Source organism: Strix uralensis, chromosome 2 (genome assembly GCF_047716275.1).
Source record: "Strix uralensis isolate ZFMK-TIS-50842 chromosome 2, bStrUra1, whole genome shotgun sequence".
NCBI lineage: Eukaryota > Metazoa > Chordata > Aves > Strigiformes > Strigidae > Strix > Strix uralensis.
The window spans coordinates 36,710,827-36,737,226 of NC_133973.1; the positions used below are offsets into that span (position 1 = coordinate 36,710,827).

A 26,400-nucleotide genomic window follows, 5' to 3' on the forward strand; every position below is an offset into this window, starting at 1 on the left:
GGGAGGTGCCTCCACGGGGCGGGGCCGGCGGCGGCCCCACGGCGCGCGCGAGGCGGGATCCCCCAGCGGACCGCCGCCGTCTGCCCCTGCCGGGGAAGGGGAGGGGGGCGGGCTGTGATTGGCCAGCCCCCGTCACGTGGCCGCCCCTGTCCCCGTTTCCCCTCACGCCTGCGGCCCCACGTGCGCGCAGCAGCCGTCCCGGCGCGATGCCGCCCGCCCGGGAGGCTCGTTAGTGCCGGGGGCCGGGCGGAGGGAGGGGCGGGGCGTGCTCGGAGGCGGCGGCATGGCGGAGAGCGGCGCCTGGCTGCTGGTGCTGGGCTCCGTGTTCCTCTGCAACGCTCTCAAGATCCTCCTGCCCTCCTGCTCCTCCATCGTAAGTGACGTCACCGCGCCCGCCCCGCCCCGTGCCGGCCGGGGGAGGGGGGCGGCGGCGGCCGTTACTAAACCGGGGCGGCAGCCGAGTCCCGCCGCTCTGCTCTCTCTCCCCGCTGGTAGCGGGGCTGTGGGCGGGCCTTCGTCTCAGCCCGCCCGGGCTCTGCCGCCGCCCGCCGAGACAAAGAGGGGACGGGGGGCGGGGGGTGCCGGTCCCTCGGGTGGGTGAGGAGGGGGTGAGGCCGCGGGGCAGAGCGCCCGGTGAGTGTTTCGGGGGAGGTGGCGTCACCCCTGCCTGCGGGCTGAGGGGGAGGTGAAGCGGGGGAAGGGGTGCCCGGCGGTACCGGTGACGCATCCCCAGCTGTGACGAGCGGGGCCTAGTCCTGCTCCACGCCTCAGGAGAGGAGAAGCTGGAGAGGCTGATAGCGGGACGGACTGGAGACCGTGGGGCATCACCCCGCGAGGGTGGGAGGCTGCGGCAGCCGCCATTGAGCAGGTCTTTGAAGCAGAGCCCTGGGTAATGAGTTACCAGCGTCTTAAATGATGCTCCTGAAGCTCCAGCCCGTGGGACACTGTAGGGAATACAAAGGACAGCTTTGCTCCCTCTTCCAGCAACAGATGGACGTCTCTGTTGTTGAGAAGGGAGATCAGTGGATGCAGAGATTAAGGAGTTAGGCATCACAGGAGAAAATCACAAGTCGCAGTCACTAATCAGGATGCCCCCTGGTCTGATCTTAAGCATTTCTGTGGAAGTGTGGATAATAGAATTACAGACCAATAAACTCTGTGACTGCCAAATAACCTTACATGTGAGCAAGCAAGCTAAAATACCTCTTGTTCTGCTCTTTCACGGCAATAACTTTACTGTCACACAGATTGGTGCACACTGTTCAATAATGGATAAAAATCCTTTAAAACTTAAATTACTCCTAGCAATTTGGGAACCTGAAGTCAGTGTTACCTCAGATGACTAATGAAAATCTCAGCTCAACTTTCTGCTGTGGTTCGTGACAAAGTAGTGTAATGTTCTTGTTGACTGCAGTACTGAGAGCATCATTTGTGGGGAAAAAAATTGCATGTGTCTTGAGAAGGCGAGAAAGATTTGCTAAGGAACAGCAAGAAAAAGATGTTCTTTGTGTCTTCATTTCTGTAGTAAAAGGAGTTCATGAACCAACAAGCAGGTAGTGCCTCATGGAAAGAAAGTAGGAGAGTAGAAGGGGAGAAAATGTTTGCTAACACAAGGTGTGATTACCTTTTTACATTTCTGTCAGTAGGAGATAATTCTAGCCAAGAAACCAATAAAATGTTGTAAGAAAACTGCATCTAAAGTCATGGCTGAGATGTAAGAAAAATAAGTAAGGCAAATTTGTGTTTCTGTTGCTGAGGCAGTGGTCAGGTACTGCACTAGATGGATTACAACTCTCAGCCAGTACGGCACTTCGTGTGTTTCTAACAGCCCGGCCTAGGCAATCTGTAATCTATGGGAGTGATTCCCGATTGGTGAGCTGTGCATTATTGATGAGGTCTGAAATTTGGCTTCAGTGAATAAAGTTTCCACGTTAATTAGTTTAGACCCTTGCTGAGACTGCTGGAACTGGAGATGGGAATGATGAATGAGTAAGGAGCATTTGTGGAGCTGGAAGGGTAGTGATGAAAAGGAGTGCTTTGCCGGTCCTTCCTCTCCTGCACATACCAGGTGCTTGTCGTCCAAGCGGTGCATGATGAGAATTGCAAGGAGGGAGGACAGCACTTCAGCTCAGGTTGCAGCGACAGGCGGGGCCTGGGAGGTTTGGAAGGTCTCGGAAAGCAGCAGCATCGAGAGGGGGGAGATGAAGAGGTGAAAGCAGAAATAGAGAAGGAAAAGGCAGTTAACCGTAGTTAGAAAAGTTGAAATTCACTGCCCTGCAGGGATGGTAAAACCTTTTTTGGTTTGCTTCAGTCAGAACACGTTGCAGATGTTAAGCCAAGTTTTTCCTGTGTCTTGATGAAAGGGCCTTATTTTATGGGAGGCTTTTGAGTATGTAAACAGGAGATCATACTTTATACTTATTAAAGAAAATCAACGGAGTTCTGGATAAATAACTGATACTGTTTCTTTACTTCTTAGATATCCAAATTGTTACAAAAGGATGCAGAGCAGGAATCCCAAATGAGAGCTGAAATTCAGAACATGAAGCAAGAACTCTCAACTATTAGTATGATGGATGAGTTTGCTAGATACGCCCGTCTGGAAAGAAAGATTAACAAAATGACTGACAAGCTTAAAACTCATGGTAGAGTGCAATGTTTACTCCCTTTTCTAGTTTCTGAAAAACATTTTGTCACGAGTGTTTTCAATTTTAAGTATATTTCTTCTTCAACCTTTTTCCTCCCCCTCTTATCCATTTCCAGTGTTCCCTTCTTTTATTCTTTTTTTTTTTTTTTCCTGTGAACTTTTTGGAGAGCTTACTTTTGTCTTTCAGTTGTGCATAGTTCTGCATACACTGATAAGGGAATGATTTAGATATAAATTTTTTCTTCCAAAGAATATCCTGGTCTTCACTGTGTAATTATTTACTCTTTCTCAGTGATACTCATCACTGAATCATGTTTTGATTAAGTCAAGGAAGTCCTCTGCTGCGTATCTTCACTGCAATAGGACATGCTGCTTGGTTGGGGCTATTTGGTTGGTGCACTACAAAATGTTAGTGAGAAAGCATTGATCTATAAGGTAACCAGATGAGATCTTTCCTGTCATTTTGCAATCCTGTTTGATTTTATGCAGCAGCTTTTGTGATAAAGCCGTAGTGCTTTGCCTCAGTTAGGATTTTATAGTAGTATAGTCCATCGTCTCGTGGTAGAAAGTACACGTAAACCTTTGGCACCAGAGCTTTGGCTCTTGCCTTTGCCCAAACTCAATAACTGATCCTAACAGGACAGGAGATTGCTTGCTTTGCCTGCCTCCTCTGTGCAGAATGCATGGATGTTTGTAGGCTCCTTGCTTAGAGAAACGACAATATTTACAACTGTTAGGTTTGGATTGCTTTCAGTAGTATAATTCTTAACCTAATAATTTCAGTTAAGCTAGATTTGAATAGTTTACTTAGCAACCAGCAACGTTGCTTTAGAAAACTTTAGGCCACTGTTACGTTTGAAGATGTGCTGTCTTCACGGGGCTTTTTTATAGTAGTCTGAGGTACTGTAACAGGAAAAATAGGCACGAGAATTTTTAATACTGAACCCGACCAAGATTCATTCAGTGAAGGAATAGTCTTAAGGCAAAAAGTGCATCTGCTAAAGCCATCATTCTCCCCTTTTAGGAAAGGGAAAAAATTACTTTGAGCTTCATCTAAAGCAGGCTCTCCAATTAGTAACCGCAGTGCCTGTTTTCATTTGGGAATAGTGGTTTTTGATTACGTGTGCCATTTCTCTGTCTAGGATATTAGTGTTTTGCAACTTTTCATAGTAGCATTAATAAGAAACTACGGCGTGATATGGACCTAGCGCTTTCTTGCAGAAGGGTACTTTCAATATAGCTGAGTCATTTCAAAAGAGATTTTAGACAGTGTAATGTCTTGATTTGAAGAGTAAAATATTAATAAATTGCTAGTTTTATGTAAGTGTAATTCACTATTAAAAATAATGCAGAGTAATATTCTTTTCTTTTAACAGTGAAAGCACGAACTGCCCAATTAGCCAAAATAAAGTGGGTCATAAATATTGTATTCTACATCTTACAAGTAAGTAAATATTTTATTATGAATACAAATTACTAAACCAAATCCTCAGTAGAAGTACAATTCTCTCCTGCATTTATTGGCTGATGATTAGTTACATGGGTGTTTGACATTCCAAAGACAGAGCACATGCCAAACCGAAAGAGTTTCTTGAAATAGAAGGGAGAGATGTTCCTGGTAAGGTCTGGTGGTTGTGGATGGAAGAAGTTTTGAATTTTATTTTAGCCCCATGTTTCTGGTTTTGAGATGACAAGATAGGAGTTTGTCTCAGCTGTGGGGGTTTCTTCATTTATGTGTGGCACTGAACCCAGGAAAGCTCCGATGCATGCAAATATATTTTACTTATGTTTTTGAAAACAAAATATGCTTTTGCTGAGGATGCAAATCTCCACTTACAGCTGCTACACATTTCCCCCTGGTGCCTCATCAGATTGTCTCTGTAGTTCAGACTTGATGCCAAAGAATTATCTGCTAATAAGGATCACAGTGGTCAACCTGAAGATGTCCCTAGGGTGATGTTAGAGCAAGTTGGATTCCTAGCAGGCAAGGATAATGGCTAAAAATAGTCAACAGAATGTAATAATTACTATGTTTGTCTATGCTAGATTGGAACCAGGATCTCAAAAGAAAGCAGGATTTACTGCTGCCTCTTAATATTGTAGATAAATTTTAAGTCACACTGAGTTTAAAAATATTTTGAACTTGCTTAAGAAAATGTAAAATAACAAACTATTCCCTTTAATTAGGATTTGCTATTTACTGTTTCAAAATAGCGGTGGAAGTGTACTTTGATGTGTATTATTGTCCAAGCTAACAAAAATTTCAATTCTAGGCTGCCTTGATGATCTCTCTGATTTGGAAGTACTATTCTGAGCCAGTTACAGTGCTTCCAAGCAAATGGCTTGCTCCGCTGGAACGCCTGGTAGCCTTTCCTACGGGGGTGGCAGGTAAGGACTGCACGCTCGAAAAAGTACATTGCCCATGCGGATGTTAACAGTGGGGTGATGAAGAGCATATGTAGATTAAAAGTGCTGATTCTGTACGTTTCTTCTGACTCCCTTAATACAGGGAGGAGTTTCAGACATTAGCTGTTTCCTGTGTATTCAATTCTTTATTTAACTGACAATGAAATGGGCTATTTGTCATTTTTATTTCTTCTCAAACAGAGCAGCTTTATCTGTATGGAATAGACCCTGGAGAAGATTTCAAATCAAATATTGAGTCCACTGAAATAGTAGAATTGGGTTTAAAAATGGGCAAATACTTCATAGGGCTGTATCACTTAGATGTGCTTCTTACAAACAGCTGGGGTTTCACAGCAGCGTAACTCCAGAGTGATTTAGGTATGCTCTCTCTTGGCGCTTTGTCTTGTCTGATCCCACTCTTTTTCCCATCACACTTCTGTTGCATTTTTACCTACTTAAATCCTTTTCTTTTGGGCAGTTTAAGGAATTAATGATCAGAACGGTATCACAGGTTGTAGACCCCTGTTTCTGAGTGAAAAGTGTGCTGGCTCTATGATAATGGGATAAGTGGACAGGCAGAATGACAAGACAACTGAGTGTGGAAATTTGCCTTCAAGCTAAAATGCTGCTGCTGAATCTGCATTTAGGTTTGTAAGTCCTAACTGCCTTAGAAGGAATTCCAAAATACGTTGTTGGAATTGTGTGCTGTTGTATCTTTAATAGCTGTCTAGAGAATGATTTGTATCCAGCATGCTTACTGGACAAGAGAAGAGTCTGTTTCTGTGCAGGGTGGGAGAACAGTCCTTGGAAGACATTTATTTAAATAGCATTTGAAGGGACTTAAAGAGGTTCACATCCATGTCTGCCTTCAAGTCTCCTTTTTTATCTTGGCTGATAATCACAGTAAAGAGATTGCTTTTGAATTCTAGGTGATAAACACAAAAATGTCTAAAAATCACCAAAAAGGTTGTTTCTTCACCTGTGTGCTACAAATAGCTACGTATTCCGTGACACTATGTAGTCTGCAATATGGATGTGCTGTGTATTACAGTCAAGGCATCCTCTATTCCATCATACCACCACAGATCTCTGGGCTGCTAGTTGGAATGCCAGGACCCTTTAAAACAGCGCTGCAGGGCATCTGGGTCAGCAGCGAGGGTCTCAGTAGCGGTTTGCTGTAGAGCTGTATGGGGGGCAAGGGGAAAGGAGAGAAGTATGGGTTTAATACTTTTAAAAAGACTGATTTAAATTTCGAAGGAAATTTACTTTTTATCTTTCTCAAATCTTGAATTTAGGTTCTAGCAAAGTATTCTGTTATTTGCCAAGCCTTTGACTTCAGCACCTTAGACATTTTCTGTTAGGTACACAGCAGATGTTTTTAGCTGTTGGGTTGTATATACCACATTTCGACGCGTATTTGGTCCCCTTTTCCCCAGACAGTCTGCAGGTTTTCTCAGGACCAGCATGGAGTTAGCTGCCATCCCTTGAAGAGAGACATTTGTACATAAAACAAAGATGTTTTGTTCCGAGTTCACCTCATAACTCTCTGAGTTTCATTTTTTTACACTTCTGAAGTTGTTTTCAGACACATGTGTGCTTCAGGGTTATTGATGCAATGACTTAAATCATGGTTTATATCTCTTTCAGGTGGTGTTGGAATTACATGTTGGCTTGTGGTTTGCAATAAAGTTGTAGCTATCATGCTACACCCTTTCAGCTGAAGGAATCCCAGTAATCCCCGGAGTCCTCAACTACATTTTCATTATCACTGTTTTAAATGAATAAAAAAAAAAGAAGGAACAGTTGTCTTTCATGACATTAGGTCTGAGATAATCTTTGTTATTTCGTTTGGGTATCAGCCGGTATTCCTTTTGATTTATTTTATCTTTCCTTAGTCTATTTTTCAGTGTGGTGGTCGGTTTTCAAAGAATAGCATTGCTGTTTGTAGAACCTCATTTTGGGTCTATTTCAACAAGAATGATTCATGACAAAACTGTAAGACTTTGTCATGGCATGTATTCATCAAAATCTAAAAGTGTTGGATTTGTATTTTTAAGTTGGAAATGCCCTGGCATTAGGAACTAGTTTGGGAGCTTTGCTGTTTCTTTGCTGTATAATAATGGTAGTTTCACCCAAAGGTGGGATTATATTTGGTGACAACTGGTACTAGAGGATAAAGGTAGGTGGTTTGGTTGGCTTAGGGTAAAACAGAATCAGTTTCCTCCATATTATTTTTTACACTAGAATTGGTGTATTCTTGGGCTGTCTTAGAAAATGTATTATTTATATATACGCAACTTTTTATCTCTTAAGAGACTTGCTCCATTGCCAAATACAGGATGTCTGGATACTTCTTTCTCTCTGACTTTTAAAATTGATTGAACACTTGAATTTTTTTCTACTTTTATTGATAACTGCCCTTTCCTTCCTTAATATTTTTTTCTGCTTCCCAGACTGAGTAGGGATCACTGCAACTATTTCCTTCCATGTTTTGGGAGGAAAGGTTATTAAAGAGAAGGTAGAAGACAGTGCTGTTCCTTCAGAGGACTGCATTTCTAAGGGCTTTAGCATACATTAATGATAGTCCAGGAGAACCTGAAACAGGTAAAAAGTCAAATTAGTGATTTAAATGTCTAAAGTAGTAAGGTAGCAAGCAGGAGGAGGAAGGAAAACAATTTTCCGTTTTGGAGTAAATGCTTCTTGCCACATTTAGGTCCAGGAAACAGCCTCAATATTTTCAAATTAAAGGAGGACAAAATTCTTCCTAGTACTGTGCCTGTAGAACAGTGACAAAGTTGTGTTATCTTCCAAACTACAGTAACCTGCAACCCCATCGTTGCTGCCCCACATGACAAATGGGTGGGTTTATAAAGTTCTTGTTCCACACCTTTTTGGGGTTTTTTTGACATAAGCCTGAACAATGTGCTAGGGGACACCTTCCCCGCTTGTGCTGGGCTTTGGCGATTCTGGTTCAGCTGCCCACTCTGTACCCTGGAATGCATCTGTTTTGTTATTTCAGGTCCTTTGCCTTCCTGCAGGATGGAAGGGGTCTAGGGCCCCTCCATAATTAGCACTGCATTTAGAAATCAGTTCAAAAGTTCATGACACATTGTGTGTATATATGCATGAAATGTGGGCTGTTTTTTTTTAATGTTAATTTTAAAAAAAAATTGTTTTATATTTAGGGATTACATTTAGTCACCATGAAAATAGATGCATTAAATATCATCAAGAAAAACTGTTGTGATTGAATGTTATGTATAATTGTGTTTTTATTAACAAAATAAAGCTTTTCAGCCCATCTCAGGTTTTCTAATCCATTTTTCAATGTTAATTACAGTTTTCCTAAAAAAACCCCAAACAATAAAACCAAAACACAATGCAACAACCCCCCCAGCCCCATGTTCTTGCATAAGGAGATACTGTTGGAATCAACAGGGCTAATTTATTTTTTTATTATTTTTCTAAAGTATTAGGGACAGATTATTTAACTATGACATTGACATATTTCTGAATCTAAAAAGGTGGCTAATGATATTTCTACTTAGCTTGTCACGGAGTTACTCAACACAGTGAAATCAAGAAAAGCAGCATCACTTAAAATCTTCACAGTGGCGTTTGCTGTTTACCCACACTTAGCATGGGGTCATCAGATACGCAGTTTGTTGGCTGCTCTAGTCAAACATTTGGGTGAGTAAGGGCAAAAAGGCTTTTGGTCACCTAGTCAGTACAAATAGGAGGTGCTGGATTGTGCATGCTTGTTTGCTCAGCTTTGGGACAGCAGTAAAGGCACTGTAGAAGTATTAATAGTTCATTGAGGAGAAACACCTACTTTTCTAAGGGCACAAAGTCATGCTTTGAAACCTGCCTACAGCTTAAGCACGACTTCAAGAAAAACCTTTGAAATTTTGAAAATAATGCTGCAAGTAGGTTCAGATCTAAAGTCTTAAATCACCTTTAAAAGCTTTTGCAGTACAATTTTTTGAAGTTTTTTTTTAAAGTGCAACTGCCTTTTAAAATTAATAGGACACACATAATTTTCCCTAACTTCGCATCATTTTAGCAAATGTTTCATGAATTACTATGAGGAACAAAACATAATCTTCCTACCCCTGCTTACATAACCTTAAACACAGGATTTTTAAAGGCTTTTTGAGAACTGGATATGCCTGACTTCTCCAAAACAATAGTTTACTCTTGCACATTCATCTTTGGATGTCAGCTGTGGAAGTTACCAGGCAAACTGCTTTGATAAATTCTAACAGTGGAAAAGAATGAAGCTTTAGAGCTTTATAATGCTAGTGAAAACAATGTAATAGCAAATTATTTTTATTATGTGTGAATTCTGGAAGCTATTTCAGGAGTGAAGAAAATAAAAAGTTATTTTCTTTTATTGCATTGTTGGTACTAACCCAATAATGAACCTTATGAAAGCAGATTGCACACTTCAGCTAGCTAACAAATAATCAGCTTCAAAATTCCAACTGCAGAGAGAATGCAAAAAAAAAAAAAAGGAAATTACAGAACGAGGGACTAACTTGGACACCTGAAAACAGGTAAAAATCTTGTAACTGTTAAGGTGCTCTTAGGAAGTTGCACATGCACGCACACGGACCAAGAAGAGAAGAATGTTCTTTTGTGACAACTGATTTGACTATCATTTTGGAAAAATCATTGAAAGAAATTCTCAGTACTTGTAAGATTTAATATGTGTTTAATGAAGGTAAAAACTTCTTAAAAAAAGTTTTATCCTTATTTTTAGAGTAAAGACAAGTTGACATACTTAATATCAAATAAAATAATTAGTTTATGTATTCTCACGAGGTTATTTATAATGATTTCATTAGTGTTAGATGCCTTACATTATGAACAAGTAGTGGTGGTTTGAAATTTGGCTTGTATAACCCCGCATCCTTGCACTTCTCTTTTTTCATTCCTCTCATGTTAGAACTTGAATGGTTGTCTCTTCAAACACAGCCTGGTCCAAAGAGTTCTTTCATAAGACATTTTCCTTTCAGCAAATGTCATATGAGCGCAGCCTTCCGCTTCAGTGGAACTGTCCTTCTGCCTTGTTTTGGTAGCTTTACCAAAAGATGGTTCATATAGCCCAAAGGAATTTTTCACTTTTGATTCAGCTGTTTCACTGCAGTCCCGACCAGCACACCCATGGTTGCAAAAACTGACGTTTTTTGATTTTGTACCGAATGTAAGAAGCCTGTGATGCAATTTCTCAGTGGCTTCTGAGAATATGGGTTTTTTTTTCAGCCTAACGGGTGTTTTTTTTCTCGGACCTGGAGTTACACATTTACTCCCTGCCTTCTCACTGTTATTTAGCTGTTCATCTGGCTTTTTTTCTTCCTTTTCATATTCGTCCACTGCATCTTCCTCTTGATCGTTCTCTTTTACACTGTCATTTAGTGATTGTTCTGTTTTCATCAGTTTTTTCAGCTCCCATTTAAGCAAATCTGTCTCTTCTTCTCTCATAAATTCCAAACAAGCATATTCTTTGATCAGTATTCGGCCTTTCCTTAAATACTCTAAAATGAAATATTGTGGGTTTTAGGAATGTTTTTAAATTGCCTAAGAACATAAAGAGTTATGAAGCATTAATAAGAGCAAGTTTCACTCCATTATTTCATTGCTTAAGTTGTTATCGATGGTATTTCAGTCTTGAGGGTTATAACAACACTATTTACTCATAAATATAACAGGATGGGGCAAGATTTAAACAAGATCATTGTGCCATTAAATCCAGGTAATGTTTTTATTTTTACCTTTTTCATTATGCTTAATTTTATTAAGTGAATTAGCATGCAAATATAATCAGTAATGGCTAAATACAGGGCCACAGAAGTCATGTACAATGCAACAGAGAAATCACATGAGATCTGAACTCTAATTGCAATTTTCTTGCTTTTAAATGGAACTTAAATATACATATGATTTTCTTTCCCTTAATTGACAACACAGTTGCTTGTTGCATGGAGCAGAATATACTGCAACTCTCTAACCTATAAAGGAGTTGGCTCCACTTTCCAGTAGGAAAAGGTATGTGTATACTGAATGCCTACAGTACATACATTTGTCTGCTGCAGGGGAGAAATTGTAGTAGGTTCTGTGCTTTGGAGAGGCTCAAAGAATACCTCCAAAATGAGACAGAGTCCAAGCTTAAAGGAGAAGTAAGAAGTTGCAATAATTAAAATAGCTAAATAAGACTTCAGTAAGTCTAATATCAGCAGCGTGAGAAAGCCAGAAGAAAGTCTGGCAAACATTAAGGAGAGAGATTCACAGGCTGAATCAGAAGGTTTGTTTTTTTTTTTCCAAAACCAGTGTTTTCTGTCAATTTAAAAGGGGGATTTCAAAGACAAATGGTGAGTTTGGTTATCTGGTGCGGTCTGGAAAGGCTGCAGGCTGAAAAGGCATAGTACAAAACACAGGAGTTAATGCATTCCACTAGCTCTGACCTCAACAACCTGTTTCACCTCTGTAAATTCGTGACCTTTAGGTCATGTAACATCTCCTACCATTTGTGAAGTATTTAGCATGGTGGCATTTAGATCTTTGTTCTTTCTACACGCCTTACTATAATGAAAATAACTTGAATATTTTAGAAAGAAAAACTCAGATAAAGGAATAGATGCACTGGCTCCTTCCGTCTTCTGTTCTATAGAATTTCTTCAAAATAATGGTGTTTATAGATGAGTCCCTTGCATATAACTTTTATATGAGGATACAGTTGATGGCTAAGATTTACATAAAATCTATTTATAGTGATCACTGTAATGAGGAGATGCTCCCAGCCCTTGAAGAAGTCCTTTTCATTTCTCATGAACAGATCCTGAGCCAGAAATGTACGTTGACATCAGCTGTGATGAAGGTTCACAACCAGCAATTTGAGATTGGTATTTGATTAGTGTGGAATTAGCAAGCTATTAACTAAAGTATACTTTTACAAACAAAGCACTGACTTTTTACCGACATAACCAGGAACTGCTTTTGGAAGAACAGCAGTATGAAGATGCCTTATGCTGTGGAGCTGCTCTGCTGTCAGCACAGCACTGCCAGCAGCTGGATTTCAGTGACTCTTCATACATTATTTTGTTGAACTAGTTCCTGTCAGTCAGGTGCCAGCTCTAATGGGTGTCAGACCCATGTAAATTACCAATACCATCAGTTCATTCAACTTTTGAAATGATCAAATGAGTTTCTGAGAAAAATGTTAAAATATACCTCTACATGTTCTATTAAAGTTCTCTGGCTTTAGTATTTTCTCGGTTGATTGCTTTTCTGTTCTACATTGGGCATCTGTGTATACTTCGTTTGCTTTAGCTTTTTGATTCTTCTGAAGACTTCTATAATTGGCAATTAAAGGTAAAAATAATGAGGGAATACTTGTTTAGTGACTTTTAAAAGTACACAGTCAGTGCAATACTTATAAAAAGATTAGTAACTTCTGTTACTACTATATTCTTGTTTTGTATCACAAAGTTTGTCCTACATATTTTCTGTAATATATTTACATTCACACAAAATCCACACCCTAGAAAATTAAGATGACGGATCAGGCTATTCAAGCGTATTACCAAAACTTACAGAATAACATATAGCTTAGCTGAGAGTTTAAACAAGGTATTGGATCCAGATTTTTCATACCTTTGTTTGCTGAATTGGACTTTTTTCTGTTTCCTCAGTTTGGTACTGTGACAGCAGCAGTGATCTAAAACTCTGTTTATCTACTTGTACTGATCTGTTTATACTAAGACCTATTGAAGAGGGACAATTGTTAGTAATACAGTAGTTTCTGGAATTATATTGTTGGTATAAACAAAAGATATCGTTGATGACTGATAATACTGGTATGTGGCCTAGGATTTAAACATTTTTTTGCTGCATGCTCAATGCCCTTTAATAAAGAAATTCTTTGTTCTGCCTGATCTGTAAATGCTGAAACTGGAACACAAACATAGCAACCTGGACTTTGGAGTGTTTTCATCTGTACATCAGTACCTCATAAATATACTTAAGTTTTAGAACTACCTAAGTTTCAGGTAGAACATACAAAGTCAGACAAATGTGTCTATACCCTAGAGCCCATATGGGCTTAGTTTGTGTGGTAACATCCTGATATAAATTTAAGAGGTCTGGTATGAGGCCTCAGCTTTCAGGTTCCTAAATTCAGATCTTACAGAGTATAATAAACATGCTTGCTTTTATGCCTTCTGACTTGCTTACTCACCTTTCTCAAAGTTAAGCACTTATGTAAGGCTTTATGGAACCAAAATCTTCAGAGGAAATGCTTAACACTGTTTGAAATATCTACAGTCTTTGAAAAGAGATTCCAAAGGAGTGATTGAATGAGACATTTAAAGAAATAGCTGAATGCAGATGGGATGGGATGGGGGAGGTGAGTATATTGTTGGTTTAATTTATTTTTAGAATAATTTTGACATGAGTACAGTAACTGAGAAAGTTGCTAGCACAGCAGCAAAAATGTGATCTTACCTACGTCAAAACTTGACTTTATTCCCAGTTTTGATCTCTGAAATCAAAGGAAGACTCTCCATAAAAATGGTGATTTTTCTAATGTTTACAATTTGGTGGTAAAAAGGATACTGATAACCAAGTTGAGGATTACTCGTTATTGAGGATGATGGGGGGGAACCTAGTGTTCCCTTTTGAAAGGCAACCAGCAAGTAGATACTTCAGCAGGTTTTTCCACAGAAATCAGCAGAGCGTTCCTCAGATTCAGAACTAGGGGGAGCTGTACCTCCAGATGAGCTGGTGTGACCTTCCCACAACGGAGCAAACTTTACTCCCTTGAAGAGCTTACGAAATTCATGGCTTCATTCAATAAAACAATTTTATTTCTGTACAGAGAGCTTTCTGATAACCTAAGCAAGCCTACCTTCAGCTATTTATCAGGAGTGTCAAAAAATGCAGTCCCACATTTCTTTTTTTCTTTCCTGCTGGGTAAAAATTTTTGCAAACACAGAATAGAAAATAACTACTTGAAGAAGTGGCTCTTTCTGTTATAGGAAAATTCAAGTCAGTAGTGAAAAGGAAAAACAACTGTCAGTAATTCCAGTTCTAGATTTCTAAATCATCTGTTTCCATTAACTAGCAGAGAATGAAAGCTTTATTGGCCAAAAGTACCAAAAGATCAGACAACTTTGCTTGGAACCTTTTCATTACAAAATATGAGGTCTCTTCTCCAACTAAGCTCCCTTATCTTGCTTAAAGAAAAGAAGAAAACTAGTAAACAGTGATTTAAGTACTGCAATTTAAATAACAATGTTGTACAAGCCCATATGTGAGTAAAATTTAAAGAACCACAGTGGTTATGTGACATAACTAAAACTGGAATTCAGAGTTCATAAAAAAATCGTGTCTGGCTTGGAATGAGAAGTAGGAATTTGTGGGTTTTAATTTTACAGCTTGAATTACTAACCTTTTCCCTGTAGTTCACTTGTAGTTAAGGCAGAGTAATGGCTTTGCAAAGGCATTGAAGGGGAAAGAAATAAGCAACTGACTAGGGTAAGACTTTGTACTGATACCATATTTTGAAGAATTCTGTGGGCATGTGCAATATTTCCAGCAGATATGCTTGCTACCATGTAAAATTTAAGTGCTCTTCTGTACTCATATGAAGAAAGCTCCAATTCCTCCTTCTGTTTAGGAGCAGGCATATCTGATCAGTATTTTAAAGAGGTGCTTTACCCAGGAAAGTCAATGTTCAGATCATTATCCAAAATTAGGGGTGTAAGTTTGTTGTGCAGAAAGCTCTCCTGTACAATCCTGACAGAATGTTTATGATCCTGAGTAGGAGGCAAAATACTACTTTCAATGTGGGGAAAGTACTTGAAATGTGTTTACTAGTTTCTGTATAAAACACATTTATTACTAAATTCTAGATACTACATGTAAAGCATATGACAATTAGAAATTTATGTTTTATAAGAAAACTACTTTCTTCAACATTTTTATCCCTGATGAATATAGTGAGCACATGGGCAACATAACAGTTCTTGGCTTGTATGATTTGTAATTGTTTTTAGCTGTTGCTCCCTCTGTTCAAGGGGTGGGATCCACTTGTCTCAACACAGGCGCCTCATGCTATTTGAGATGCCCTTGAGCATTCAAGGTATCCACATGAGGCTGGTTGATATTACATGGGACCGATGTGCCACCCATATCCTTCTGGAACAACTACAGGGCCAGGCAGAATGTGCTAGGACATCTCAGATGGCACTGGATGCCTATAATTAGGCAGTTGAATCCCACACAAGGTAGCTGCTCTTGGAACGTTTGATAAACAAGATTGCATATAATAGATATTTCTCTCCAATATCTGTTTGAGAATCCATGTTAAGGAAATACTCTTTACTAAAAAGCTCTTTATTCCTTGACAAAGTTAACTTTCTATTGTTCTTTTCTATCATTCTACTATATTATTCTAAATAACATCAATTCTGTGGATAGAATTAATTGAGAGGATATACAGTAACTGGGTTATTACAATCTCTGGTTGCCCATTTAAATTTGCTTAAACTAAAAACCAAAGGATTACTAAGGATAAACATTCTCTTCTCTCAGATAAGCTGACAGTATGATCATCAGGCTGCCCTTTAAACTTCCTAAACCTCGTATCTAAAAACTCCTCCTCTCCTTTTACCCCAACAAAATGCAAGTTGCCGGAGCTTCAGTAGTGGACATTGAAGCATCTCTGCTATTTGTAAGTTATAGATTCTAAGCATTTTAAAGATGAGAAAACAGTTTTTAAAGACCCAATTAAATGAATTATTTTTGCTCATATAAAAGCACTTTGAAAGTCTGTACTAAAACTAGGAACTTGCTACAGGAGGGTTGTTTGTGAGGTGCCTTGAGTTAGCTATAGAGACATAGAATCATAGGATAATAAACAGTTTGGGTTTGAAGGGACCCTAAAGATCACCCAGCTCCAACCCCCCTGCCATGGGCAGGGACACCTTCCACTAGACCAGGTTGCTCAAAGCCCCGTCCAACCTGGCCTTGAACACTGCCAGGGAGGGGGCAGCCACAGCTTCTCTGGGCAACCTGTGCCAGTGTCTCACCACCCTCATGGTAAAGAATTTCTTCCTTATATCTAATCCAACTCTACCCTCTGACAGTTTAAAACCGCCACCCCTCATGCTATCCCTACACTCCCTGATAACGAGTCCCTCTCCATCTTCCCTGTAGCCTCCTTTAAGTACTGGAAGGTGCTATAAGGTCTCCCCGGATCCTTCTCTTCTCTAGGCTGAGCAACCCCAACTCTCTCAGCCTGTCCTCATAAGGGAGGTACTCCAGCCCCCTGACCATCTTCGTGGCCTCCTCTGGACCCACTCGAGCAGGTCCATGTCCTTCTTATGTTGGGTGCCCCAGAGCTCGACACAGGGCTGCAGGTGGGGTCTCACCAGAGCAGAGTAGAGGGGGAGAATCCCCTCCCTTGACCTGCTGGTCACGCTTCTTTTGATGCAGCCCAGGATGCGATGTGGGAATTCTAGGTCTAGGGTAGCCACTTCTCCAGGCCAAGTCAAAGGGAATGGCCTGAACAAAAATTAGTCTGCAAAAACTTTGTGGACTGATAGCTTCACCTTGCTAAAAAACAAATAGGTAAACAGCTCTGGATGCAAATAGACACTTAAAATAGCAGCACTGCTTCAGTGTCACTGTTAGTATACTAAAACTATGTATGCTAAATGCTATTCATGATGAAAATTGGGTTAAATATTAAAAATGGGTCATGTATTTGTATTCATAAAATAAATGAGCAAAAAACCCAAGCACTTCCTTTTAAATTACATGTGACCGAATATTTTTAGTCCACATAAAAGTACTATATTGGCTTTTATTTTGGAATATACGTCCCAGTTATAAAACAATGTAAGCTTCACATAAACAAAAAAGGAAAATGAATATCCACGTACTTTTTTCATGAGTTACTGAATCACTTCTGTCTTTTGGGATTTTAGGCATCCGATTTGCATAGATATTTTTTACATAAAGTTGCCGATCCTTTTCCTAAGAAGAAATAAATGCTATTAAACTTCTAATATGCTTTAAGAATTACTTTTTACCAACTTAGTTCTCCCATGTTGGGAGAAAACTGTCAGTGATTTTGCTTTGAGCCAGGTCATGTGGTGACTTTGTCATTTACATAAATAGAAATCTTTCATTTTCTTTCATGAGCCAAATCAAAATTCTCCCTTTTTAAGGCTAAGAGCACATCTGTACACCTACATGATCTCTTTCATAACACAATGTTCAGAAGGTGAAGTCTTCTCTAATGATTTTTTCATTTGTTGTTCTAGGTTATTTTTTTCAGACTAAGCAATTTTTGGCTTTACTTCCTTCTTTTTAAAATTTATTTGCTCAGTGCTCTTGGTTACAACGTGCTCAGTTCTATTTTACAACCTATTGCTTGGGAGATGACATAAACTTCAGAGGCACACTTTTAAAATTTATTTAGCAAGAGTCCTCTTTCCTTACTGAAATCTACCTTAAACACAGAAGAGAGATTTCAGTAACACTTTCACTGTATCAGTTTTTAGTGTCAAAAATAGGAGCTGCATTTACTTTGGAGATACACGTTGTCCTGAAAGTGCGTCTGCATACCTCAAATGGTCTGAATAAGGCAGGTGCCCAAAATTATGAATGTGTAAGAATAAACTCTGTTCTGCCACAGAAATAAGGTCAATAAGCACGTCTGGTCTTCTTTGTGGTAAAACAATAGAAGGTTTTGGGAACCTAAATACAACATTACGAGAACTGGGCACACATAGAAAACTGTGTGGAAAACACATGAAATGCAAAAGTATTTTAGAGAAGCATTAAGGTGAGAACTGTACTTTAGAATAATTTGCATTTTGGAACAGTTCTACATTAGTGTTTCTTGGACTGTAATTATTCCCATCTCCCAGATCTGCACATATAGGAGGAGATCAGGCTCTGGCAGGGAAATAGCACTGCAAGCGCTGTTCGGGGGACTGTGATACGGGGCCCAGGAAGAGCACTGTACTTTTTTCCTTTCCCAACAGCTCACTGGACTTTTGCAGCTGGGCAGCCTGGCTGCTGCCAAATGTCAGGAGGAAAGTTTCTGCACCTGGTACATAGGTAAGAGGGACAAACAATAATCCTGTACAGAAATGCAAATCTCCATGAATCCTCAGGAATTGCCTATTCTGCCCTTCACAATGTCTGGAAAAACTCCCCATAATAACACCTTTCACAGACATTTGATTCCATTGAGAAAGAGAAGGCTCCCAAGTGGGATCAACAGATGGATCGGTTACTTCGCATAGAAATAAAAAAAGTATGTTTTAACTATGTTACAAACACAGTTTACATTATTAAAAAGCCACAAGGGTTTTCATGTTTTCTGGAATATGTACTGGTTTTGTTGTTTACAACTTATATGATATACCATTAAGGGCAGTTTTGTTTCTATTTCTATTTAGTGTCACCTTTAGGTTTTCCTGTATGTTTGGTCTACAAGCATACTACAAGTAAGTGCTGAACTGGACATATTTGTCCCAAAAATATTTGTCTAAAACCCAAGCTAGAATTTAAACAAACTATTGCAACATTTATGTAAGTCTTTTTGTTAAACTCTAGTTTTGCAGATTGTAATATTTGGCTCATTTTGATTTGAAAGTGTTTCTGCAAGGGAGCTCACTTAAAGTTAATAGATTAATATACTGACCTATATCTATCAAAATGGTAACAAGGTGTGGATTATTTGTTCAAATTGTGATGCATTAATCCCTGTTTCAATTAGTTATTGAACAACTTTGAACTTTTGACAAATAGACCCTACAATAATGTCATCATTTGATATTTTGACTTTTTTTTAAGTAGACTGTAGACTAGGAAACAAAAATTCCATTACTAAATAATATAACAGAGGCAAAAGGAATAGATAACATTTAATACTTGAATTTTTTTGTAGGAACAGAAACCTGTTTAAAATCTTGAATACCTTAATTTTTTGGTGAAGAAAGTTAATTTCCATTTGCAAGTTCTTTGTAATTATCCCAGCTTCCACAGCTTTTTTGTTCTCATTTGCCAGCTGACGACTAAAGGTGCTATTGTTCAACTTCAGCTGCTTTTCTAGGCTCTTAAAAAGATTACATATTTTACCATATGGATGTACTCAGTATGACTGCTGAAAAATTTCAGTTCTTACCAGGTTTAAAAAATAAGCATGCTAATATAATGAAAAGTAAGCTTCTGATAAGTATATTCTATTGTAAACAATGCATGAAATTATGATGAAGTATCTGAAAAATTACTTTAAAAATGAGCAAAAACTAGTTTAAAACATAATTGTATTAAAAAAAGTAAATTTGGCATGCAAACATAAAAAATAAGGTTGTACGTTACCTTTCTGATGGATAAATGAATACAGTCATATTTGAGAAATGTTAAGACAACATTTCTGTTCACACTGAGATCTAATAACTGCAGCAGCATAAGGAGGCTTAGTGTAAATGAAAACTAGGTAATTTATTGAGTACTTTAGAGTACTTTATCATCAGAACCCAGTGCCATGCACTGAAATTATAGTTACTAAAACTGTAAGGTGGGCACCCAACCCTGCATGCTTTTTATAGCTTCTCACTAGGACTTCTGTAAATAGAAAGTTTTCAAAAGGGAGTCTGAATTCAGCTGTTTAAATTTTCATTTTCTTTCATGGAATAAATGTACTTCAGACCTAGCTGTTCAGATGGTGAAATGCCTCTAAGATTACCTGGCTCTTTATTTAATTCCATGCAAAATATACCCCATAGAAAATTGTAATTAATTCCTGGAGGACAATGGAAATTTCACTCTTCGAGTTTTGTATTAAAAATTGTATTCCTGTCTTTTTTTGAAAGGTTCAGTAAGAGTAAAGAAGCATGAGATATTAATATTAAAAGAGCTGAATTATCTCCTCTTAGACTCCCACCGTGCTTTTGCCTCAGTTGCATAATAAACCAACAGTAGAACCAACCCTAAAATCTAGGACACCTGACTACTGCTTAATTCAGCAGCTGCCCTACAGCTGACTACAGTGAGTGGCAGTCATTAGTGAATAGGAGATATAGGTATGTCCATACTGCCCACCAGCGCCACGTAAAAATAACAGTGCTAGCTCCAGATAAGCCAGCTTTAGTTGTTCAAGGAAGTAGATCAGCAGCAGCCTGGTGGTCTCCATGTATGACTAGGACTAATCCTGTGCTTTGCCAAGGGAAATTAGGGTCTGTGCTATTGTGGCTCGATGGCCCAGGCAAGCCTGGGTACCCCATGCTGCTGGCAGGGAGCAGAGTAGACACCCTGCTGAAGATTGCTCTCCTACTACATGCTACGCTTCTGGCCTAACAGGGTTAAGGCATATGACTTAATTCCTAAATGACTGCCAAACTTAATCTACTCATACATTTCTGACAGATTTTAAAATACTGGAAGGGGGTACTACTACCATTTTTAGTTCCTTACACTCAGGACAGCACTGGACTAAAAAGCATGTTCAGTGTTACAGGATTGTATCAGAATCATTAACGTGACAAGAAGCAGCTAAAAACTTTCCACTATTCTTGCACAGAAACCTCTCCTATTTGTTCCACAAATACAATGATATACACACATTACCTGTATTTTCTGATCATTCGCTTCAATTTTTTCTGTCAGGACTGATAATCTGTGATCAAGTTCCTCTCTCTCTGCAAGAGCTTTGTCTTCTGAAAGCATATGCAAGGTCTGCAAAGCATCTTTAGCTTTTAGCAGCTCTGCTTCAACTTTTCTGAGCTTCCTGGATGTACTTCTCTCATCCTCCTGAGACATCCTCAGGAGTTTCCTTAAAGCTCTCACCTCATTATAATGACTTGTTAAAAGATCCGGCAAGTTATGTTCTGAATTTTGGTATCTACCTATTACTTTCAAGTGTCGACGCTGAAGCTGTTTCAAAAAGTGGTTTTCTAACCCAGATGCTTCTAATTGGTGTTGTAAATCAAATATTTCATTCTTCAGCTCTTTAATTTTGTGAAGTCTTGATGATGATATTCGCTGAGCCACTGCGTTTTTTTTCTGGGAAATCATACTACTCTGCAGGCTTAAAAATGAAGAATTCTCATGTGGTATCTTCTCAGCTGGTAATTTTTTTCTTCCTGCATTTGGACCAAAGCAAACTGGCATTGATGTATAGCAATCATTTGAGAGAGCAAAATCACTATATGTCTTTACTGCTTACATGAGCTCACATACTGCTCACATGAGCTCACGTACTGCTCATCCAAGCTATTTAACTGTGGTATATTTGACAAAATGCCCAAGATCTATACTATGACTCCAGTGTTCAAGTATTTCACAGATAAATCCATTAAATATTTATATCTATGTGTGTGCATTCATGTGGCTGCACTGCTAACTAGGAGGTCAAGGTTCCCTCTTTTCATCCTCTGAAGCCATTTACACTCAAAACAGCCATCGTGCTCACTTTCCTTTAATAAAGGTAACCCCACAGGTTGTCTTCTGAGGTAAACAGGAATAATACTCTGGGAATAACTTGGTAAAGCATGTATATGCTAACACATTACTCCAGTATCAATGGAAATAAATTTTCTCTCTGTAAATCATGCAGTTTAGTAATGTAGGTGTGATTTGGGACTGATGAACCAAATTCAACCCATCTAGAAAGATTCCCAAGAGGGAGGACCTACACCTTGAACAGGGGTGCGATAGAAAAAACAACATAGGTTTTTTTAGAACATGCAGGTCTGCAAGAACTCAAAATCCAAGGTGATCACAATAGCATATGGCTAAATTTCTCTGCAGCTAGGATTTCTAACCAGATTTCTAGAATTGTCAAGTCAGCTTTGAATTGAACTACATTTTTAAACCTTGCATGCTTATTAGTATAGAACAGTTGTGCAGTTGTATACACTGTTTCTATACAGCAGCTGAAAAAAATCTTTATGGGCTAGCATTCTAAGTGTATTACTGTCATTTGCCTTCCTTTATGGCCAGCATTCTGAGTGAATTACTGTCATTTTCCTTTCCTGAAACATAACTAGAATTTGAAAATAGTCAGGACTGTAAATCTGAGCGTGTTCTCCTTTTTCAGGCATATATTCAATCTCACTATAGCTCTCAAGACATTTCAGGCAGTATTTTGCTAGAAGTTTATTGTAATAATTTATAGATCACATAACATTTTATGGTCCTTTTAGGTCCTAACCTAAAGAACACCCCAGGAAAAGGACAGATCTTTTCAAGCACTTCTGCTGAATCCAATGGGTGTTCTGCACACAAGCCCATTGTAGAAGCAGGCCCCAGCCAGAACACCCCATTGCAGATGAGAAGCAACATCAAAACAGCGGTAGGAAAAGTAAAGCAAGACACTGCCTAGGGCACCACCACGCCACGGCCTCGCTCATTCCATGACCTAAGCCAGAACAGTGGAAAGCTACGGAAAGAGTGTTATCTAGGAAGACAGAGATGCATGGGGCAGTGGCTTCAGTGGGGAAAGGTCTCTTCCCTGCAGTAGCAGCACCTATTGCTCTCTTTCTCCTTCCCTGCTGGCAGCAGCCACACCAGCCTTCCCGTTCTCCACAGCTTCAGCCCAGCTCTGCTCCTCCCCTTCCCACGGCAGGGCCTGGAGTCGGCAGGGGCCTGACACCCACGTGGCCTGGTGTGCGAGGCAGCAGCTTAAGAGGGAAGTGTGAAGGGGGTCAGTTATACACTTCTGTCTGTCCTTTGCTCTCGTTCCTGAAATACTTGATCCACTCCACAGTTTCAGGATATAAACCGAGTGGTCTTTGTTCTGACATCCTCCGCTGATAGAGGAGAGAAAGCTGGTGGGACCTCACTGGTGCAGAGCCACAAGGCGAGAATAGGCTATCAACTTCAGTGTGATAGCAGAAGGATAGAAAGAATCTGAGATTAGGAATTAAAAGGAGGAGAGCCTGTGATTTGGGCAGGGCAGTTATTTTTTAAAAATATGTTTTAAATGGATTAAGGAGGACTATCGTGGAGGTTCAAGTAAACAGAGAAGAAATTATAGCAGTCAGTTGAGGTCAGACACGTTCAAGACCTTCTGCAGTCAGCAAAATTAACAGGTTCTGTGAAAAAAACTCACCAGAGGTAAAAACCAAAGCAAATGGAAGGTGTGCAAGCATCACACCTGCATGTTCTCTGTAATACGATTCCACTGCAGGAAGACTACAATATGACCACAAATGTTGTCACACAAATATTTGCAAAACGAGAACAACCACTACATTACTATTTTATTTTGCCAGAATTGAATGAGAGGGTGTAAAAGAAATGAGAAAATACCTTCCTGCAAAAGCTGACCAAAAAATACTGTAAAATCTATACACGTCTATACAGGGTGAAAATGCAGGTTATAATTGTGTTCCTGGGAAACTAATCATTTCAAGTAGCCACGAACAAGCAAAAATAACTACTTAAAATATCCAACACAGCTAGTAGGCAATAATGATTCTTCTGCTAAATAGATTTTAAAAATTTAGTTATTCTTTCTGGTCTTCTAGTTTCATGCCAGTAGGACTTCTTGACAGCAGCATATAACATATAATAGAAGAGATAATCAGTGGTTTCTCTCCTTTTTTTTGGATGATTTGCATCTTGTAGATTTGGTAGATCTAGATTAAATTCTGAAGCTCAGAAGGAAAAGGGTCATTGGTTTTACGTCATTTTTTGACATGGCATGGTGGGATTTGAGAAATTATGGGTCTAGATATGAAAACATGCAGACATGAAAAGCTTCCTCACTGTTAACATTTACATAAAGGGAATATATTTGTTCTATATGTTCATTCCATTGAAGCACAAACTTAATCTTACATGATACACCATGAGTAAGGTAGCCAAAACATAGGGGTTTTTTGTCAAAACTGACACTTTTGTGCAGATACAGTTTTTGAGTAACTTTCCTCAGGAAAGGCTTTTTCAGACTCATCATGTGATGTGTGGTCAAAATCAGAACTTGCAGTACATGCGGGAGAGCCATTTTCAAGTACTCAGATTAAAACTGAGGAATAAGGATTGCAAAGGCGCTCCCACATCTCAGGTGATTACCCTGCCTCTTGAATCGCCGCGTATTGTGCGATAACACAGTAGGGAATCTCTCTCTCTCTTACCTAACTCTTCACTGAAAAACTGTTTCCTCTGCCTTCCTAATTACTGAAAAAATGCCAAAGAAAGGGAACAGCTATATTTCTCAAGAGTCTCTTTCTACTACTACCAGAAAACAAAGTACCTTTTTTATCATTTTGGGGGAAGATACACTGTCCTTTTTTCTTCTTTTCCTTTCCCTTTTATTTTTTTCCTTTTCCTGTGTTTTCTTCTCTTCTTCAGTTCCTGATATTTCTAAATGTTTGCTGCTTCTAGCTGTTTCAGAGCAAGTCACTGTCAAAGCCCTCAGAATAGTCAGTGTGAAAATTTTCACTTCTGTATTCTGTACTGTATCATTACCTCTGCTGCTACAGCTGCTGCTTCTGATACTTCTGATACTTTGGGGAATCTTTAGTATCCCTGCTTTTTGTGCCACGTTCTGACTTCTTATCTTCTGTCACTAAAATGTGGAGGAAACAATTATCTGAGTTCACCACTGTGTTATGGTAGAAGACTTAAAAGTTGACCTCCATAACCTACCAGGAATCAGCATGTTATTGAGTTGTTTACAGTTAACATGAACAATACTAAAAAATGTTCAACTATATTAAGCAATGCCAAGAAATACTGAGTTACCTTTTAGAAAAAACAGTCATTACTTTTTAACCCATTAAAATAATTGCCTGGTCTGTAGTAAGTGGGTTTGTTTCCAGAATGAATTGCGATAGGGAATATACTACTTTTTATCTCAGAATTTACTATAATACTGGCATATGTTTTCTAAAGATTTACAAAATACTGCCATTTAAATGTGAATAAATACCATAGTTTGTTTCCTGTAGTGTATACCTTTTCTCCATGATTAATGTAATTTAAAAGAAGTGTAATTGTATTTATGCTCGATACCTGCAAACTGCTTTACAATAATAAAAAAATAGTTGTTCTTGTCTCTAGAAACTGGATATTTCTAACTGTGTTTTTACAGTATTTTTAGCTTTCCATTAATGTCATAAAAATATCGTTTAGTCATATTTTTCAATAATTAGATCACAAATCAGATTACAAAATTAACTTAAGCATTAAAACAGAAAACAAAAAATCTTAGCTCTCATATTAACATTATAGGTAGAGGATACAGCAGGACCTAAATCTGCACAACAGTGTATCTGATTTAGAGACTGAAATAAAGGTTTTCTTGAAATTTTGGGATGTTGTTTATTTTATTTTCAAATCAGAATTGTTTGTAAAAACAATTGCTAAATAACCTCACAATGTAACAAAAGTGTTTCTGCACAATCTCAGAAGAAACATTAGAGAAAATTTCAGGGTTTTTTAAATGAAAACAATTTCTTCACAGCCTAACTGTATTTAACACATTTGTTTGCTTTTGAAAATGCTCCAAGACACTTATCTCCAGGTCTGCGCACCCATATAGCTTGGAAAATACCACCTGTAATGCATTGTTATTGCAGGGATATGGTTTTCTGATGAGATGATGATCTCATTTTATTTGATCATTGCTGTTTCCTCTGGAATTGTCTTTTCTCAATAGTCCAATTTTCAAACAAGACAAACTTTCCTAATTGTTTGGCTTTTTAAAAAATATATATCTAGCATAAAATATAGAATGCTGACCGATTTTCTACGTCTTTGTGGATATCTGTTACACCTCAATTTTTTTCCCTACTGAGGCTTCGGGAGAGTAGAAGAACAGATTACTTCATACTCCTGGCAGTATTATTTAAACACTGGTTCTGGTAAAAATTATTTTTTGGGGTACAGTTCAATCTGTGTCATTTTCTTAGTATCACATGAAGGCTACTCAGACCATAGTTTTATAGATGCAGAATTCTACGCAGAAGTAGAATGTTGTATATTTGAGTGTGTGTGTGTCTAAAAAGGGCATAGCAATTATATAAAAGAAATTTGAGGGGGGTTACAATGATATTTTAGTTCATATAGATTTTAACAAGTAGCCTTCACTGAAAAAATGAAAAGATATTTTTAGAACATTCTAACTCCTTTGTTGGCATTTTTGCTTCGTGGTGGCATTTTATTTTAGATTAAATTGAATTTCTTAAAGGGGAGAGGGGAATCACATAACTCCCAAAGAAAATTAAAAAGTGTAATTTAGGTTTGCACAAAATGTTCTAGGTTGAATCAAAACAGTTTCGTTACTCTTCATTCCCTTACATGAATAACTCTTCCTTATG

General features: G+C 38.7%; 2 protein-coding genes across 2 annotated transcripts; one reads left to right on the forward strand and one right to left on the reverse strand.

The window, feature by feature from the left end:
• The first annotated feature begins 124 nt into the window (after nucleotides 1-124).
• On the forward strand, nucleotides 125-8,354 carry GET1 (guided entry of tail-anchored proteins factor 1). Its single transcript, XM_074858361.1, has 5 exons — nucleotides 125-373; nucleotides 2,480-2,645; nucleotides 4,024-4,091; nucleotides 4,921-5,035; nucleotides 6,701-8,354. The coding sequence occupies exons 1-5, from the start codon at nucleotides 284-286 to the stop codon at nucleotides 6,772-6,774; spliced, it is 513 nt and encodes a 170-aa protein (XP_074714462.1). The 5' UTR covers nucleotides 125-283; the 3' UTR covers nucleotides 6,775-8,354.
• A 2,022-nt stretch (nucleotides 8,355-10,376) lies between these two features.
• Nucleotides 10,377-21,163, reverse strand: LCA5L (lebercilin LCA5 like). Its single transcript, XM_074860903.1, has 5 exons — nucleotides 20,702-21,163; nucleotides 19,050-19,187; nucleotides 16,999-17,092; nucleotides 12,707-12,816; nucleotides 10,377-10,590 (listed from the first exon to the last, which is right to left on the reverse strand). Exons 1-5 carry the CDS (start codon nucleotides 21,146-21,148, stop codon nucleotides 10,582-10,584), a joined length of 798 nt encoding a protein of 265 aa, XP_074717004.1. The 5' UTR covers nucleotides 21,149-21,163; the 3' UTR covers nucleotides 10,377-10,581.
• Between the last annotated feature and the right edge of the window lie 5,237 nt (nucleotides 21,164-26,400).